The sequence below is a fragment of the Schistosoma haematobium genome, chromosome 3 (assembly GCF_000699445.3).
Source record: "Schistosoma haematobium chromosome 3, whole genome shotgun sequence".
In the NCBI taxonomy this organism is placed as follows: domain Eukaryota; kingdom Metazoa; phylum Platyhelminthes; class Trematoda; order Strigeidida; family Schistosomatidae; genus Schistosoma; species Schistosoma haematobium.
In genome coordinates, this window is record NC_067198.1 from 27136490 (window position 1) to 27157485 (window position 20996).

At 38.8% G+C, this 20996-nt stretch overlaps 1 protein-coding gene across 1 annotated transcript in view; it reads left to right on the plus strand.

Moving 5' to 3' along the window:
• PDCD6IP_2 (Rhophilin, Rho GTPase binding protein) overlaps positions 1-20996 on the plus strand; it is a 37544-nt gene that overhangs the window by 4458 nt on the left and 12090 nt on the right. Inside the window, exons 4-9 of the mRNA XM_051219008.1 lie at positions 8867-9017; positions 9057-9163; positions 9196-9312; positions 12123-12466; positions 18538-18715; positions 19451-19594. Of these exons, the coding sequence (XP_051069458.1) occupies positions 8867-9017; positions 9057-9163; positions 9196-9312; positions 12123-12466; positions 18538-18715; positions 19451-19594 (1041 nt within the window). The remainder of the gene's footprint in view (positions 1-8866; positions 9018-9056; positions 9164-9195; positions 9313-12122; positions 12467-18537; positions 18716-19450; positions 19595-20996) is intronic.

The following is a 20996-nucleotide window of genomic DNA, read 5'->3' on the forward strand; positions in this document are numbered from 1 at the left end:
TTTATTACGGTTCATTACATTGAGTGAGTCCAGACACAGGTTCTTGGCAATCTTTCGGGAGTATTTCACACTTTGAAGTCATGAGGTACATACTATGCCTACGGATATTATTTATTTGTGATTTGGATAACCTGTGTATCATCACACGGTAAGATAATGTCACCTGCCTAACAGAGTTCGAAGTGTATCTGCGGAAAACATATCTACTCAACCACCATATATTTTCTTCAGAGGTGTTTCTAGAATGCCATTGATGTCAAAATGGTGTAGGAATAGCAGGTCGAACAACTCTTCCTAACCACACATGGTTCAAAACACTGATGAGTAATGAGGATAGAACCGTCCTATCGATGTTGCTGTGGTCATTGTTCAGGTAAGCCGTTTTCCAAAATGCCTTATTTGATTACCAGGACGTCTTTAGAGACTCTCGACCGAAATACCGCCAAATTAACCGACTGTTTCGTTGGTACCAAACTACTTGGTGACATTGACTGGGACAAGTTGAAACGGCCCCTGAAATTTTCCAGATGTTACTTCCAGCTGGTCAGGATTATACAAACACCAGGTTTCTTAGTCCGCACGCGAGTTTTGTGAAATCTCTTGAGTTAGGGACTTACTTTTACTTTTGGATTCTTGATTCGACACAATAGACCATTGTACATTCAAGAAGTTTTAGGAAACATTCAAGAACCTATATTTTATAAGGGGGACGTTTTGCGAAACATCAAGTGGCTTTACTTACAATTTCCATGGCGCTATCCAAATGCAGCCAGTGCTTATCTGTACTTTACGATGTGGCCAATTAGCTTTTATCAGTTTGTATGGGATCATAAATTTGTTGACCACCGCAGTGTGAGATAAGTTTAGAGCATACCTGATTATAATTAAGATAGGTACTCCAAAAAGAGTAGTCGACCTCAATGTGGTTAATCTGAGTCAAGGTTTGTGCTGTGGATGGGTGCACAATAGCACATCGGTAATGGTTGCGGTTGTCACTTGCTACAGAAGACGGTCACAGTAACCATCGCACCCCATTTAGCTATCGAAGCAACACCTTTGTGCCTAAACTTCCGGCCTGTTAATTTAAATCTTCAACTAGCACCAAGACGTCCATTTTAATACGATGTATTAAAAAGATCATTTGGCTGTTAGTAGAACTCGTCCTTGATTGGATCCGAACTGTAACCCGTCGGTGCGTAGGCGGAGATCACTAGGCGACTTCTTTTTCCACCCATGTTTTCTTTTAGTGTATCCTTGCAGTTAAAGACCATATCAGTGGTTGGTAATAACGGATCTAACTACTTATTGTTATGTCCACTCTGGCGTTTAGTGCTAGATGGGGTATCGAAACTGGACACTGACCTCACAAAGTCCTCAGATAATCGCACATGGAACAACAGTTTCGAATCTACAGATGGAGGGAGAGTTTGTGATGCCCTGATACGGCCAAGGGTGGGGAGAGTCAGCTCTCCCTCTCGAAACGCTCTCACATGGCCACGCGTATACAGCCACTGCCAGGAAAGTCCTACTTACTGCCTTCTTGCGGTGGTGTTGTTTACGGAATTGAGAGAACGATAAGCGAATGTCCGGCGCTTTAACCGGATCGGTGGACAGGGAGACTCCAGCTAGGGGAGTTGGAAAACTCAGATTCCAAACTAATAGTGCACATGGGCTCCAGGATCCTAAAGGAACGAATGGTGCATGAACCAATTGTTGGTGATCGGTTACCATGGGACTGCATCTCCTGATGTTGATCCACTGCCTTGTGGATCAGACCTGTAGGTCGAAGGCTTCGAGTGTGGCACCTTAAGAAAACCACCTGCTTCGGTCTGAGTGCTCGGGCAGTACAACAGCCCACAAACAAATCAAATGAAATGACAGTAAATACTGGAAATACAAGGAACTCCAACTCTTGAAGCTCCACAAATCACCGTGTCCATGTGACTTACCTACGGTACTTTTAAAAGATGGTGGTGACTTTCTGGTCAAGGAACTGTCTGAGTTAGTTACAATGCTCTGACAATTAGAGAGTGCTTCAACATCATGGAATTAGTCGATAGTTGTCCTTATCTTTAAAAAGGGTTCTGTAACAACTATCGAGGAATAAGTACACTTCCAACTGAGTCCAAACTATTGGCTTTAGTCATACTTCGTAGATTGTTCAAAACCCGAGAAAGATTGACTCGCGTGGAGCAGGCTGGTTTTCGTTCTGGTCGAGGATGTATCGATCATATCTTCACCCTCCACCGAATGTTAGAACACCGTCATACTTATCATAGGCCAACAATCATATGGATCTGTTGCCTGGAGAAAGACATCTCGACCTTGAGTATGCGGATGATATTGTGTTACTTTGCGATAATACCCAAGCCATGCAATCCGCACTTAATCAATTGGCAATTAGTGACCGTAGATACGGTATGTGGTTCGCACATTCGAAGTGCAAAGTACTTTTACAAGAGCAAGAACAAACATTGATGCAGAATAGTATGAATTCATAATATTTCGAGGTTTCTTGTCAGCTGCTTACAACCAAAAATGTGATAGAATTTTTAACATTGAGATAGTGTTAAACAATTGACATAAATGATTGTAAATAACTGGATTACAATAATAATATATATATATATATATATATATATATATATATGCTAGTACAGGTCAGAGGTTAAAAAAAGGAATTAATTTAGGGTGGGTGGTGTAATAGTTTAGTGAAGTTCATAAATTGTGTGATAATTTTAGCGATTAATGGAATTGAATGATCATAAGATGGGTTATGTAATAATCATTAAATATAATTTGAAAAGTTAAGATAATTTAAGAGGATCAGGTGGTGGAAATATGTGAATAAAATTTTTTGGTTTAAGAATTAGGTAATAGGGGAGGAGTATGAGATGGTGGAGAAGATTTGTAGCTCAGGTGGATGATTTTGGTGGAGTTTCGTTCTCTGAGCTGGATGGTTTGGTCGTGGAGCTTTCATCGTTCTTCTGAACGACATCATCAGCATGTTCTACCAACAAGTGTAAGATATAGACCTCCAATCAACTGCCCATTAGGATGGAAAATAGCTGAGCAAAGTGGAAGGAAAATGGTACACCTAATGATAACGGATGCACACTACAGAATCCGCAAATACCAACACGTCATAGAGGACCAAAAGATGAAGCTACACAGGACACTTACGTCAGAACACTTGGAAATCTTGACAACAGCCATCGAGATATCATGCAAACGACACAGAGAACAAAGAAGGAACGCCTCAAAGAAAAAACTGATCAAGATCTCAAAACCACCCATGGAAGAAAACACAAACAACTGCGTGATAAATTTGTCAAAACAACCATTAACAAATACGGAAGAGCACCTACTCCAAAAAGGATTAAACTACAATACAAGCGACGCCTCAAAGCTGGAATTCTTCGCAGCACTGGAGTCATCACTCAAAACTTCGGGAATCAGTGAAGAAACACAACAAGAAATAAGGCAAACTATAGTACCGCTAACTCAACGTGCGAAGGAAAACAACCAACTGACTCCACAAGAACAAAAGGCCTTAAAAGAACTCAAAAATAGAAAGGATATTGTCATAATACCAGCGGACAAGGGACGCACCACAGTAATCATGGATAAAGAAGAATACGTCAAAAAAGCCGAAGAACTACTAGAAGATCAGAGCACATACAAACTGATGAATACAAACCCCGTCAAAAAATTAGACAACCAAATCTCAAAGACCTTAAACAAGCTAGTCAAAGCAGGAGAAATAACAAAACAAGAACAATGGAGAATGAAATCCAACGGACCAGTACTTCCTCGATTCTACGGTAGACCCAAAATACACAAACCAAACATCCCACTACGTCCAATTGTAGCACTCCCCGGAACACCGACGTACAATTTGTCAAAAGAAATTTCAAGAATACTGAGACATTTAGTAGATTCAGCCAACCACTCAATCAAATCCCCTACACAATTCCTGGACCAAATTAAGGACATCCAAATCAACAACGACGAACTGATGATATCCTTCGACGTGACAGCACTATTCACCTCAATTGAACCAAAATTAGCAAAAGAAACTATATCCCTGCTGCTCAACAACGACACAAACCTCACTAAATACACGAAGCTTCAAATTCAAAGTCTACAGGAACTCACCAATTTATGCTTAACAACATACTTTCAATTCAACAACAAAATCTACGAACAAACGAAATGGACACCAATGGGATCACCAATATCAGGATTGATCGCGGAGGCAGTGATGCAAAGACTAGAAGCCGCTATACTACCAGTGATCAAACCGAAAATTTGGATTCGCTACGTAGATGACACCTTCGTCATCGTCAAAAAGAATGAACTAGAAAACACTTACAACCTGATCAACAACGTCTTCGATGGCATCAAGTTCACCATGGAACAGGAGTCAAACAACCAACTAGCATTCTTGGATATATTGATCACTAGAACTGATACAGGAAAACTGGAAACTCAAGTATATAGGAAACCGACCCATACGGATCAAATTCTCAACTACAATAGCAACAACCCCAGAGCTCACAAAATCAACTGCGTACACAATTTGTTCAAGAGTGCGAGGACACACTGCAGCACACTGGCAGCACGAAGAAATGAAGAGAAATACCTAAAGGATGTATTTCGGAAGAACGGCTACCCCATCAACTTCATCAAAAAATACCAACCGCACGCAGCATTAGAACTCAAGTCAAGCACAAAAATCAACAAAAGGATCACCCTACCATATATACAAGGAATATCAGAAACCGCGACGAGACTGCTGAAAACCTTCGGAATAGGTGTGGCACACAAACCGACAAAATCACTACAATCAATCTTATGCAAACCAAAAGATGAAATAACAAAGGAAAACAAATCAAACATCATCTACAAGATAAATTGTGCCAACTGCGAAAAACACTACATCGGACAAAGTAGACGCCCCCTTCACCTTCGTCTACATGAACATCAATTAGCAATCAAACGGCATGATATCTCTTCACTTATATCAATACACGTGGACAACTGCGGACACTCATTCGATTGGAAAAATGTGGAAATCTTAGACAGAGGAAACTCCAAAAACACCAGAGAATTTTTAGAAGCCTGGCACTCAGGTCAATCAGCAATCAACAAGCATATTGAAATCAATCCAATTTATCAACCAATCAGAAAAATCATGCACAAACATAAGAACAAAAATCAAAACAATGGGAAACACAACCAAAACAAAGAAGTAAACAACGACAAATTTAAGGTCAATAAGAACCAATCAACGTCGAGGTGCACAGAACAAGCTTTGAGACACATATGGAGAAATTCAAACACTTCACTTCTATCTGAAGTTTGTGCTGATGATGTCGTTCAGAAGAACGATGAAAGCTCCACGACCAAACCATCCAGCTCAGAGAACGAAACTCCACCAAAAAAGGGGAGGAGTATAAATATTTTAAAATAAATCAATGAATAAAATAACCCAAATAACCAAAACACACACACACAAAAGGGTTGCCAGGGTAATGATAAGTTTATTAAAGTATCTTTTTGAATGCATAAGTCCGGTTTAAGTTTTTTGATCGCAATGGCTTCATCAAAACGGAGAGTGGTCAATAAAGCACACAAAGATATAGAATTTACTATGGAACATGAAGTTGATGATAAATTCCATTTCCTAGATATTGGAATTAGACGAAAACCAGGTGGTACATTACAAAGACACATCCATCGTAAAAATACCTGGAGTGGAGTTTATCTCAGTTATATCAGCCTCTGTCCTATGAGTTATAAAAAGGGTGTTGTACTAAACCTTTTTGACTGCGCACGCAAAATCTGCTCAAAGTATTGCCTTGAAGAAGAAATTGCCTACGTGAAAATGCATATCCGGAGAAATTCATCCACAAATATGCTAATACCAACCCTCCGATTAAGCATGTTACAGTAGAAAAGAAAACCTGTTTCCTATACTTGCGCTTCAAAGGAGATGAAGTCACCGGAATTATCAATCACAGAATAAATTCCGCTTTGAAAGTGGCCTACCCGGCAGCCAAACTGACGACGTTATGGGTAACGAACTGCTCACTGAAACAAACCCAATCTCACCATTCCTCTTCAACTTTGCCATCGACGACATTCTAGCAAACAGCCCTGATGGATGTAAGTAATGGCGGTGTGGATCTGTTGCCTGGAGAAAGACTTCTCGACCTTGAGTATGCGGATACTATTGTCTTACTGTGCGACAATGCCCAAAGCATGCAGTCCGCACTTAATCAGTTGGCAATCAGTGTCCGTAGGTATGGTATATGCTTTGCACCTTCTAAGTGCAAAGTACTTCTCAAAGACTGGCAGGATTCTAATCCTGTACTCACCCTGGATAGTGAGCAGATAGAAGTAGTCGAGTTCGTGTATCTAGGTAGCTGCATAAGTGCTGGTGGTGGCGTGAGTGATGAGATCAATCCTCGTATAGTGAAAGCCAGAGCGGCTTATGCCAATCTGGGCCATCTTTGGCGCCTTCGTGATATTAGTCTGGTTGTAAAAGTTCGGATCTACAACGCGTCGGTGAGAGCGGTTTTGCTCTATGCTTGTGAAACCTGGCCTCTCCAAGTTGAGGATGTTAGACGACTCTCTGTGTTCGATCATCGCTGTCTCCGAAGGATTGCTGACATCCAGTGGCAACACCATATTAGTAATGCAGAGGTTCGACATCCTGTGTTCGGCACAGATACTGTTATGTCCGAGCGAAGATTAAATCACAAGTAACTTCTGAGACATAAGTCGTGTTTTGATTGGTGGATAGGTCACTTGATAAAAAGGCGGACATAAAGTCACAACAGATACGATAATTCAATTGGTGTCACCATCTTGAAACACCGACTTCGGTGGCTTGGACATGTTCTCCGAATGTCGTCCCAGAGAATTCCACGTCGTGCATTATTTGCCGACTCTGGGACTGGTTGGAAGAAGCGGAGAGGTGGTCAGTGCATGACATGGTGTCGTGGTATGAAAGAAAGCTGCAAAGGACTGGCTTCTGTTGGACCTTCACGACTCCCTGGTTGGGGTCTGAGAGATGGTGCTACACAGTGGCTAGAGACGTTATCAGATATGGCTCAGAATAGAAGCCAGTGGCGATCCTGCTGTAACCTTCTTTTACTTCTTCATAAAAAGTGATTGTGTCTCCTTTACCTGAAAGATTTCTTCTGATTGTACCTTTTCGTTCCGTCGTTACTACCACACTACCTTACTCCAATCTCTTCGTCATTGTTCTCTTTTTCTTTTGCGCTCCTTAGTTTTTTTTTCTACTTCTCTTCGAATTCTCATTGTTTTGTGTGGCGAATATATATTGGCGCTCTCTTGTACCAATATTCATGTGTTCAAATAAATAAATAAATAAATATTATCTATACATTCTTATGTTATAACTATTCAATAATTAGATTATGTATATTTATATTCCTCTTATTATACGCTTTATTTTGACGTATAATTTATTGTACGATTTACTGTTCTGAAGCTATGTTTAGTTTATTGACTACTGTCTCCTACGTTCACAGCCACTTTTTGGCTTTATTGTGCACAAATGTTATTTCCTATTTTATGGTGCGTTGAGGTCTGTTTGGTTGATATATAAAGCCAGTATGTCTGAAATAAATGATTCGATTCGATTCGCATAGTGGAAGCTGGTATTGGTGTTCTGGACTCAAGTGAACGGGCTAGGCGAACATAGGACTAATAAGGACACTAGGCTGCTCATACCGGTCGAACGTCATTTTTGTTTGGCACAGTGCTAAGATTGTATAAGTCGTGTTTTGATTGGTGGATAGGTCACTTGATAAAAAGCCGGACATAAAGTCACAACAGATACGATAATTCAATTGATGTCACTATCTTGAAACATCGACTTCGGTGGCTTACACATGTTCTACGAATGTCGTCCCAGAGAGTTCCAAGTCGTGCATTGTTTACCGACGCTGGGACTGGTTGCAAAAAGCAGTGAGGTGGTCAGTGTATGATATTGTGTTGAGGTATGAAAGAATGCTGTAAATGACTGGCTTCTGTTGGTCCTTCACGACTTCCTAATTGAAGTCCTAGAGATGGTGTAGCACAGTGGTTTGAGACACTATCAGACATGGCTCAGAATAGAAACCAGTGGCGATCCTGTGGTAACTTGTTTTACTTCCTTCATAAAAGTGAGCGTAACTTCTTTAACTGAAAGGAATCCTTCTGGTTGTATTTTTACTAACTGAACTGTTTCCGCCACTATTATTATTATTTCACCCTCATACACTAATTTCTGTTTGTTGTTGTTATTCTCTATATCATACACACTTTACATTCTGTATCTCCTCACACTCGTGGTTATTGTGTGGTGCATATGTATTTGGTGCCCCCTTGTACCAATATTTATGTGGTCAAATAAAGAAATAATTGTAATACTTCACTTGATTTTTGAAAAGGGTTCTCAGATTGCATATAATTTGTGGATTTTGATGCAAATGTGAAAGAGGGAAAGTTTAAACAACATCCATAAAATTCACTTTTGCTTCTAATTGTCTCTATGCACTCTGAAACCTAGATAAAATAATCAGCCAGAGACGTTATTCCTAATCTGTTTAGGTTTTCAGACACTTCCTAGTGGTATTTCTTATTTCAACTACATAGCATCAAGTGGATTGTGTAGCGGAATGTTATATTATTGGTCACACTGCATTATTCGATTAACAGGATTCAATGCTCATTAACGATAAGAGAACTTCGTGATAAATCTTTTTACATGTTAATATGACATGGAGATAATTGCGAAAACTTCCGTTTCATCACCATGTTTCACGTCTTTTTTTAATTTCCTTTACAGATTGCTTCCTGCACATTTGATTACATATCTTCAGATTTGATGTCTGGGGTTAAAGATCCTCTACCAGATTTAACTTCATCAGCACTAACACTGTTCAGTAATCTTATGCTTGCTCAAGCATATGAATGTGTCCTCTCGAAAGCTGAAAAAGGTAATGATACAGTATCATAATATGATATTTCTTCCTTAGATAAGAAAAAGCCTGCCATTTTAGCAAGAATAGCATCAACCTTGACTAGTCTTTACGAAGACTGCCTGTCAGATTGTTCAAGTGGAGCTAAAAATGTTGTTCCAAAAGTAGTGTAATTTTCTTATCATTCTTATCTTAGGATTGGTCTGGTGTATTAAGCATGAAAAAAGGTTTATATGAAGCTTTGACACAATATCATCAATCTAAAGCTTGTTGCGAAGCCAAACAGTACGGGGAACAAGTAGCTCGCATATCAGTAAGCTGCATTGCTTTTTTCAACGTTTCAATTATCTTTTTCAATTAAAAAATTAGAAAAAGCTACAGTTCATTTAAGCTAACTTCTTTCTTGCTCAGATCGCCTTATTGTAGTGATATAAGATGTAGCTAAATGTATCTAATATATTCTTATTGTAGAATTACTAGTTTGTTAGTTTTATAGACAGTCATGATAAGGTTGAGTTGTAAATAATTTGACAGTGTTAGAGGTGTTTTTTTTACCAAGGTCATTATAATGTATTCTGATCATATTCATTGAATGCCTGACTTGGGCTAAGATTTAATAAAGAGTAAAGTTAGTGCAAGTCACTCAATTATTCTTTGAAGCTAGTAATTGTTTCTCTTAGCCGTCAAGGGGATATGAAGGAAATACTGAGAATAGTTTGAAATCTATAATCAGATAGTATACAATCTATTTTGTGCTGTCTACTCTTGCAAACGTTTTCCCGGCCTTTCTATTTTATTGTGTTGTTAAGAATACGTTCATAATGCTCAATCACCAAATACGACACATTCTGAAGGAAATTATTCTTAAAATTTGCATGCTGATTTAAGGTGGTTTTTGTTCTATTGATTAATTCAGTGTTTTTCATTCATTGACTCTCAGTAAATTTCCAATTTTATTAGTTCTTTTAGAATGCAGTTAGTTTGATTCCCAATGCATTCTCATCTTGCTGATTAATTCACTGTAATTTTGAGATCGGTGAAAATCGCTGTCACTACTGATCATTTAGTTACTCAATACTTAATAGAATGAACTTGTATGTAATTCGATTCTCCCGGGGTCTCTGCCAAGAAAAGCTTTTATACAATCCTGAACTTGTCAATATAGTTAGCGGGCAGGAGAGATAGCTTATTTTATTGAATCCAGAGTTAAGGAAAATCCTTTTAGTCTACAAACATATCAGAATATCAGCAATTTTAAACTTAGTCCACTTTAACTTTTTAGGCAGTACTTTTTTCCATTAGATAAGGACAATAACTGTACCTGATCTATGTGAATTTACCATATTTTGTGAACTCTCTTCTAGTTCCTAAAACCTGATTCATATTGATATAGAACGTTCGTAATAGTGCATAATTAAAAGTGGGTACTACAAATAAAGAGATCGTCATCTCATTCTCAGGTGACTGACTTTTTAGTATCTTTAAAAAGTATTTCTTATGAATGATCTGTTTTTAGGATATTATGTCTAAAGTGTCGGGTCAATGAAATAAAGGCTTGCTTTTCATCCATTAAATCATAAATTGGTGCAACGAAGATATTGTCATATCGTTGAAGGATTTCTTTAGAAGAGCAGTATGGTTTTAAAGCTATTCTTTGACTATTCTTCATTACATGTCATCATATGCTAATCATCATTTGTCATTTTCCCTGATAACATTTCGTTTTGGTATGTAGAGAAGGCTCTCAGTATTATTTTTAGTATAGGATTGTGAAGACTATTGAGACCATAAAAGAAATCTAAGTTAGACCACTGTTCAGAACCTGGGAACACTGAACAGCCGTTTCGTTCTGGCATGAGACTTTGTATTAGCGTACACCCACAACCTCACCTCCATGAATCGAGCCCAGAATCTTCGGTCTCGTGCGCGAACGCCTAACCTCTAGATCACTGGGCGGGCATCCAGTGGTATGCAAGTCTAACTTCAATTAATCCAAAGTATTGCTCCATCATACTAATAATTATTATTTTCCCACTTATAACGGGCTTCGAAAGAAAATGCCCGGAGTTTAAGTGAAAAGCCATAGTGGGGTTCAACCGTATCAGGGTTAACTACCAAGCACAATGGAAGGTGGTCGCTTAGTATCGTGGAGTGATTTTAGCTAGACATGTACATCGTTGAATCCCAACTCAGTGGTCTAAAGGTTAGGTGTTCGTGCGCGAGACCGAAGGTCTCAGGTTTGGTTCCCAATTTTGTAGTCGTGTATCCTTACTTCTGGAAAGCCCCATACTAAAACAAAATGACCATCTACTACTTTCAGGTTTCCAATAGTTGTTTAACTTGAATCGGTTCCTGTTCTCAGTAATGTTTGATTTTGTTGAAAATTCTACCAGCAATTTTCCTATGTTATAGTAACCATGGCTTCGCCACCATAATCTTCCTGTTCCGGTTTCTCCATATACGTGAATCATCTCGGAGATTGTTAATAAGATAGCATATTCTGTCTGCTGGAAAGCATATAACTGATAATAGTGTGTCAAATTATTGTAATCACTTTTTGTTCGAGAATAATTCGAATTTTATAAGAGCTTCGTGATTAAGTCAGTTCTTAATTTAAACTGTAAAAATTCCCTATACTAGCAACGAATTTATTTTCAAAAATTATATTCAGAATAATTAAAACGTAATATTATATCTTAATCACTTCCTACATAAATGAATAAGTTCTTTTATTAATTCATTCTTTAAAACTTTCGGATGTATACTTTGTTTATATTTTGATGAATGTTTCATGCTATCCCATTGTGTAATTGTCATATTCTAACTTTGCTAAAACTCCTCATTGTTTATTCAAATATTACGGATTGGCTTTTGATATTGTTATAAAAGTATTCGTAAATGCTATTATTCGGCTCTTAATATAAATGAGGATACAAAGCCTAACACTGTCGATATACTTCAAAACCTATGTTACTGCTTCAGAAACAATTAGAAACATCTAGAAGAAAAAAGTTATAATGCATTACTCCATTTTTTTTTCAGAACTTTCTATTATATTAACACCTAAATTTTCATGTCTTAAGTTTTTGAGCTCTCATCTTATCCTACTTTTTCTTGATACAGTTTGCTTATGAGCTAATCAAATGTGTTGCTCGAAGTAGTTGTTTTCAGAGAAAGAATTTAGTGGAACAATTTAAACAAGAAGAATCAGTTGCAATAAAAGACAATGACCATATATATCACGAAAAGGTACCTCCCAGAGGAAGTCTTGCTCCTGTCGAAATTGTTGATGTCATTAAAAAAACCCCACTCACGTTCCCTTTGTCCTCATCGACTACCAAAGATTACTTCGAAAATCTACTTCCTATCGCTGTTACAGAAGCTGTTAACACTGCTAAAGGTGTTCGTGCATCTCTTATCGACAGCGAAATTTGCACGCTACGAGGAGCATCCACTAAAGTGAATGAGTGAGTGCATTTTTTTTACTTAACCCGTGTAATCACGGAAATAAAATAAAAAATTAATACCAAAACCAGACATCTGAAACCCAATTATGAGTGGCTTTTAAACTTCAAGCAATTTTGTGTATATGGTGACTGTCTCGATCTGGTCATCCCATATAAATATATATTCATTCAAGTTAACATTTCCAGTCAACAGATAAATAAAAACTTAGTGTCGAAGAAACTATAATATTAGAGAATCAGGCGCAAATAGAAACCATCCAAAACTGTTTCCAAATCAAGATTATATTCAAAACTTCTAATTTAAAACATCGATGTAGGAGTTGTGGTTGGACCTGCTTGGTGTATGTTCCATTTGTCACAATCGATATTAATTAACAGTCCCATTAACTTTTTCTAGTACTCAACGCTTAAAACTTATTATTTACCTGATGATCCTACAACAGATGAGCAACATTTTGAAGATGTTGAGTGACCAAATGCTGGTAATCTATGTCCACAGCAATACGGAGAGGGTTGTTTCAAATTTTACCCTTTAATAATCAATTATCTATCCCTCGCGCTCTACTGGTAAAATAAACGCCTTATTTATCCTTGTCTTGATCACGTCAAACATCACAAACACAGAAGCGTAATATAAATGACTATCTCAGGATGTCGCTTGTTCTACTGATCAGTCAGTCAGGTACATATACGCATCAGTCCAAGTTTCCACACCTCATTAGCACAAGATCAACGCCGAATTCATAAAAGTAGTTATTTTAATGGAGTCCCTCCGGGGGCTACTGCCGGTCCCAAGCCCGGATAAAGGAGGAGGGTTGGGCATGGGGTTAGCGTCCCCATCCCGTAGAAAACTAACTCGCTAAAAAAACGCTAACCAGAAAAAACTATTCAAACCTTTTAATCTCTGTCCTGGGAGTCAGAAGATCTTCATTTAGAAGAATTATGACGCCTCATGATGAAAGCCGAATCCCTTCGGAAGTTACGAGGCCGATGCCCCTTCTGACAACCAGAGCGACCATTTATTTAGGTACATGGAATGTTCGTACAATGTGGGACACCGGGAGAGCCTTCCAAATTGCTGCAGAAATGAGAAGATACAACCTAGAGGTACTTGGGATCAGTGAAACACATTGGACACAAGTTGGACAACAACGACTAACTACAGGAGAGTTCCTGTTATACTCCGGCCATGAAGAAGAAAATGCACCACATACACAAGGAGTTGCATTGATGCTGTCCAAACAAGCGCAAAATGCACTTATAGGATGGGAATCTCATGGACCAAGGATCATCAAAGCCTCGTTTAAAACAAAGAAAGAGGGCATTTCAATGAACATCATCCAATGCTATGCACACACCAACGACTACAATGAAGACGCCAAAGATCAATTCTACAATAGGCTGCAGTCAATAGTCGAGAAGTGCCCAACAAAGGACCTGACCATTCTGATGGGAGATTTCAACGCCAAGGTTGGAACGGACAACACTGGATATGAAGACATCATGGGACGACACGGACTGGGAGAAAGAAACGAAAATGGTGAGAGATTTGCAAATCTATGTGCCTTCAATAAGCTGGTCATAGGCAGCACCATATTCCCACATAAACGCATACACAAAACCACATGGACTTCACCGGATCACACCACGCAAAACCAAATCGACCATATTTGCATCAACAAAACGTTCAGGAGGACTATAGAGGACGTGAGAACCAAGAGAGGAGCTGATATAGCATCAGATCATCACTTACTGGTCGCCAAGATGAAATTGAAACTCAAGAAGCACTGGACAATGGGGCAGACAATATCACAAAAGTTCAATACGGCCTTTCTTCAGGATACTAACAAACTCAGTGAATTCAAGATAGTCCTCAGCAACAAGTTCCAGGCCTTTCATGATCTACTCAATGGAGAAGGAACTACTGCGGAGAGCAACTAGAAGGGGATCAAAGAGGCAATCACTTCAACATGTCATGAGGTCCTGGGTCACAAGAAACACCATCACAAGGAATGGATCACTGTTGATACACTGGATAAGATTCAAGAAAGGAGGAACAAGAAGGCAGCAATCAATACCAGTCGAACAAGAGCAGAAAAAGCCAAGGCACAAGCTGAATACACAGAAGTAGACAAGCAAGTGAAGAGAAGCATCAGAACCGACAAACGTAAATATGTGGAAGATTTAGCAACGGCGGCGGAAAAGGCTGCAAGAGAAGGAAACATGAGAGAACTGTATGACACGACAAAGAAACTCTCTGGAAATCGCCGCAAACCAGAACGACCAGTGAAAAGCAAGGAAGGCGAGGTAATCACCAACATTGAAGAGCAACAAAACAGGTGGGTAGAACACTTCAAAGAACTGTTGAATCGACCAGCTCCACTGAGCCCACCCAACATCGAAGCAGCACCCACGGACCTCCCACTCAATGTTGGCCCACCAACAATTGAAGAAATCAGCATGGCCATCAGACAAATCAAGAGTGGCAAAGCAGCAGGACCGGAGAACATCCCAGCAGAGGCACTAAAAGCAGACGTAGAGGCAACTGCAAAGATACTCCACATTCTCTTCAATAAGATTTGGGATGAGGAACAAGTACCAACAGACTGGAAAGAAGGACTACTGATCAAAATACTGAAGAAAGGCGATCTCAGCAAGTGTGATAACTACAGGGGCATCACTCTTCTCTCAATACCGGTAAAAGTCTTCAACAGGGTATTGTTAAACAGGATGAAGGACTCCGTAGACTCCCAACTTCGTGACCAACAGGCAGGATTCCGTAAGGATAGATCGTGTACAGACCAAATCACAACTCTACGGATCATTGTAGAACAATCAATTGAATGGAATTCATCACTCTACATCAACTTCATTGACTACGAAAAGGCATTTGATAGCGTGGACAGAACAACACTATGGAAACTTCTTCGACACTACGGCCAGCCTCGGAAGATAGTCAATATCATACGGAATTCCTATGATGGATTAAACTGCAAAATCTTGCATGAAGGACAGTTGACTAACTTGTTCGAAGTAAAGACCGGTGTTAGGCAAGGTTGCTTACTCTCACCCTTTCTCTTTCTCCTGGTGATCGACTGGATCATGAAGACGTCAACGTCTGAAGGAAAGCACGGGATACAATGGACATCTAGGATGCAGTTGGATGATCTAGACTTCGCAGACGATCTGGCCCTTCTTTCCCAAACGCAACAACAGATGCAGGAGAAGACGAACAGTGTGGCAGCAGCCTCAGCAGCAATAGGTCTCAATATACACAAAGGGAAAAGCAGGATTCTCCGATACAACACAGAATGCACCAATCCAATCACAGTTGACGGAGAAGATTTGGAAGATGTAAAAACCTTTACGTATTTGGGCAGCATCATTGATGAACAGGGTGGATCTGATGCAGATGTGAAAGCGCGGATCGGCAAAGTAAGAGCAGCATATTTACAACTGAGGAACATCTGGAACTCAAAACAACTGTCAACCAACACCAAGGTCAGGATTTTCAATACAAATGTCAAGACAGTTCTACTGTATGGGGCAGAAACCTGGAGAACTACAAAAGCCATCATCCAGAAAATACGGGTGTTTATTAACAGTTGTCTACGCAAAATACTTCAGATCCATTGGCCGGACACTATTAGCAACAACGTACTGTGGGAGAGAACAAACCAGATCCCAGTGGAGGAAGAAATCAGGAAGAAGCGCTGGAAGTGGATAGGACACACATTGAGGAAAGCACCCAACTGCGTCACAAGACAAGCCCTCACATGGAATCCTGAAGGTCAAAGGAAAAGAGGAAGACCAAAGAACACATTACGCCGAGAAATGGAGATAGACATGCGAAAAATGAACAAGAATTAGAAGGAACTAGAAGGGAAGGCCCAGGATAGAGTGGGTTGGAGAATGCTGGTCGTCGGCCTATGCTCCATTGGGAGTAGCAGGCGTAAGTAAGTAAGTAAGTAATATATAAAAGAAAGATTGCATATTTGGATATAGTACAGGAAGAAAGGTCTAGTATGTAGAAAGAAAGGTATGAAACGATTCTAATCTCACGGTTTAGGGGTAGACAAATAGTGTACACACCTATACCATTGTGATCGATTCTGAGCCATGTCACCCAGAGTCTCCAACCAATTGGCTACGATAGTCACGCGGACCCCAACCAAGTAGTATGCATCTACCAACATGGCTAAGACTAAAAGTTAGTGACTTCACGAACCGATGTCACGTTTTGTCTTGGTCGCCCCTAGCTTTCTTCCAACCGTCTCCAACATTAGTTAGTATTGCGCGTTGTGTTCTAATGGAATCTTTGGCGATTTCAAACTTCCTTATAGCTGCTCATTGTTACACTTTAGTTGCATATTTTTTACATATGTCATTTTATCGATTTATGTGCAAACATCGTCATTTATCTGCTACTGTTATTTTAGTGTACTTACTCGCTTACTTCTGTTACTACTTGTGAAGGAGCATAGACCACTCACCAACGTTCTCCATTCAACTCTGTCCTGGGCAATCTTTTCCAGTTGCTATTCATCCTCTTGATGTCTGCTTCCAGTCCTCGGCGCAGTGTGTTTTTGGTCTTCCTCTTTATCCTTACCCTCCAGGATTCCAAGTTAGGGATTTCCTCTTGATGCAGCTTGATTCCTGCAATGCATGTCCTACCGACATCCAGCGTCTTTTTCTAATTTCCTCCTCAGCTGGAAGCTGGTTTGTTCTCACTCTCAGTAGGCTCTTACTGATGGTATCTGGCCGACGGATTGATTTTTCAACGATGATCCGTAGTGTCGCGATTTGGTATGTGCGCGACCGGTCCTTACGGAATCCAGTTTGTTGGTCTCGATGTTGGACGTCTACTGAGTCTTTCATCCGGTTTAGCAACACTGTTGAAAACCTTTCCTGGTACTGAGAGTACTGTAATGTCTCTGTGGTTCTCACACTTGCTCAGATCTCCTTTCTTTGGTATTTTGGCGGTGTCCTTTTTTCTAATCTATTCTTCCCCCAAATCTACCTGAAGATAACGTGGAGCCTGTTTGCAGTTATTTCTATGTGTGACTTTAGTGCTTTAGCTGGTATATTGTCAGGTCCAGCTGCTTTTCCACTCTTGATTTGTCTGATGGCCATGTGCATTTCTTTGATTGTCGGTTTAGTGACATGTACAGGACAGTCTGTGTGTGCTGCTTCGATGTCCAGTGGATTCAATGAAGCTGGTGTATTTAAGAGTTCCTTGAATTGTTTCACTTATCTGTTCCTCTGTTCTTGAATCTCTGTGATCGTCTTGCTTTCTTTGTCCTTGACCGGTTTCTCTGGTTTATTATATTTCCCTGTAGGTTTCTTCTTTATCATATAATTGTTTCATATTTCCTTCTTTTGTAGCTTTTTCCACTATCTTCGCTGTCTTCCATGTGCTTCTGCTTGTCAGATGTATTGCCCCTCTTCACTTGCTTGTTTTCTTCTGTTTATTCAGCTTGTACCTTCACTTTCTCTGTTCCTGTTCGACTGTTGTTAATTACCGTCTTCTTGTTCCTCCTTTCTTGAATCTTGTCTAGGGTTTCGATAGTGATACATTCCTTATGATGATGCTTCTTGTTGTCCAGAACCATTTTATCTTCTACGTTTGTATTATTCCAGCTTGTCCCACTGACATTCGTATTTGTCTACTATGCTTTTTACTTTCGTTAAACAATTCGTGTTGTGTTTCTCTGAATACTTAAATGTAGGCATTGTCTTTTAAGTGGAAAGTGGAATATTACTTTAAAGCCAGACTTTCTTTTATGTGAATTGTAAGGGTTTTGGTAATTGGTTTATAAATTGCAGTTACACTTTTTCGGTTTCATCAACATTATAGTGTGTACTTCGACGATCTTACCGCGATTTTCCTATGGTTCTTGACCAAGAAAATCTTTTTGTTGCATCACTACGAAAGCGGCTTTTAGAAAACTTCTTTTCTTCAACCATCCCTTATTTTGGTTACGGTTTTTTTTCGTGAAAATGTTTTAATGTCTTCTATACCATTTTCTATGTAACAAGCTACTAATGGTGTTATTTTTCGATATTTTCAGAGTGTTAGCTTCATACAATTTCCCGGCAGCATTACTTGCTAAGGGATCAAACTCAATTACGGATAATATTTTATCCAAAGCTACTTCTATACGTCGAGATGGTGGGGCAGAAAAATTGTATCAGCAACTAATGTCGATACCTGAATGCGTTCAACGTAATAAAGAAATTATTGAGGCTGTAAGCTTTCAATACATTTGATCGAAATTGTAAAAACACTGAATTTATTTAGAGTTATAAATATTTATTTAAATTTATAATTCTGAAATTGAATCTGGGTTCGTATATTCTGTTTTTAGTCACACATTTATTTAAGCTTAAAATAATTATACTATCTGGCTGTCTATGTTTTTCCTCTCACAAAAGTATGCTTTAATCACAATAGCTCGAACAATTGATTTTTTATAATTATGTAACACACGTTTGTGTTGGTTTATTCAAGAGTACCTTTAGTCCGCGCATAATATGACATTTATCGTAATTTATTAACTTATACTCACTTATATAATTGTATGATTATTTCTTATAAAAAAATGGTGATAAATTAGTAGTTTTGTAGTTAGAGCACCGTTATTTCGAAACATTGGGCACAAAATTGAGTCCTGCTCCAATCCAATTTGTCAGGCAAGCAGTATCACTAACTTCCGCACCTAAGAGAAATTTGAAGACGAATACTTAAAACCTGTACGTGGTTACTGAGTTGTATTGAATAAATTTTAATTTCAATCAGTTGATTTTCTATCATCACTGTTTGAAAACCTAGACAATTGTGTCCCAGATTCATAATAACTTAAGAATGTATGTACTTAGTCGAGATGAACTTTTATTATTCCTAATTAGCGTAAATCTATTTCCTTGTTTTCTATACAAATGTATTTACTATCAAATCAATATTTTTCTATTTCAATTATTTAGGAGAAAAGTTCACTAGATGATGAAGAGAATTCTGATAATAGTTTACGAAAACAATATGGTGAACGTTGGTCACGGAAACCATCAAGTGAATTGAACAAATTATGGCGTTCTGATATACAAAAATGTTTGAATTTACTTGAACAAGTAAGCAATTCATTGTTCAGTAATCGGCTATTATTCTTTTGTAAAAAGAAACTAAAATATTAACATTCCTGAATAAAATAACCTTTTGAATAGAAAAGAAAAGAAGTCATGATGGTAATCACAAAAGTGGTACTGAAGGATAGTATCTATAAAATTTTACTAAATAAATGCGTTTTAGAGTTCATGTAAATGATATCTTTTTAAAATAATCTACATTAGACTTACCAGTCTCTTCTGTTTTTGATTTAAAGGCAATTGGTTACATGATCTGACAGACTTCATCTATTAAATTGTGTTGCATGAACAGAGATACCGATCTATTCCATCATTTAGCCCATTACAACATGCTATCATCTAATTACTTACAAATTTTCCAGGACTGATGAGACCTCCAAGTCAAATGAAGTGGTCGTCACTCAACTACATTACTCCCTATCATTAAATCAGGGCTTGACGTCGATTAGTTCTAAAGCAGCATTTTGAATTTAGAAAGAGAGTAACGCATCCAAAATGTATTGGCATTGTTACTGAAAGTGATCAAAAGACTTTAGGTAACATCTTAGTCCGCCTAACTGCTGAACTACCAGTTAATTCGTCAGGGCACACTGCTCTTCCTTGCTTTGGATCAGCTGTAGCTTCCTCAACATCACTAATAGTTGGGGAACTTGTGCCGATTTCCCGTTCATATTGACTGAAAGGTTAAGTTAAACTGTTCCCAAAAGCGTTCTGTCCATCAGTCTAATCGTATAAGCTAAGAGTAGACCATTGTATATACTTTTTAATACCTGCATTTTGATAAGCCTGAAAAGTCGCCTACCGCCACTACTTTTCCCATCTCTTTTGCTCCCGCTGCCCACCATTGCTCATGATCATTGAGTAAACGTTTTGTTAGTCTACGTTTGAGTTGTGCTTGCTCTTCATCGTTCCCCGAGCCTACCGAACTAAACATCACTCCTATGACTAAATACTTTTCTCTCTAGTTGTTTCTAAAATATACTCGACTGTTTCCTTATTAAGTTGGGCTCTAAAGGGACTTCTTACCTGGGCTTTTCGGCGTCCAGTAAACATCAGATAAACGCTCACTCTCACTGGAGGATGATCACTGTCTAACGACATATAGTTTCCTATTGATCCTCCTCGATGATGGCTGCTGGCAATATGGTTTATTTGCGTCGATTTGTTGAGTCAATTTTAGGGGTCATTATGTTAGAGAGTGCATCTCTTTATCCTTAAGGTTGGTGCTTGCTAAGTAGAAACGGTTGTTTAAGCATAGTGTCTGCAGACGGTCGCTGTTATTTGTTCATTGAACTAAGATACTGTAAACCTATCTCTATGTCTTTCACTTTAGTTTGGACTGCCGCATTAAGAGGTGAAATTTCCTACTATGATTACGACGTATGAT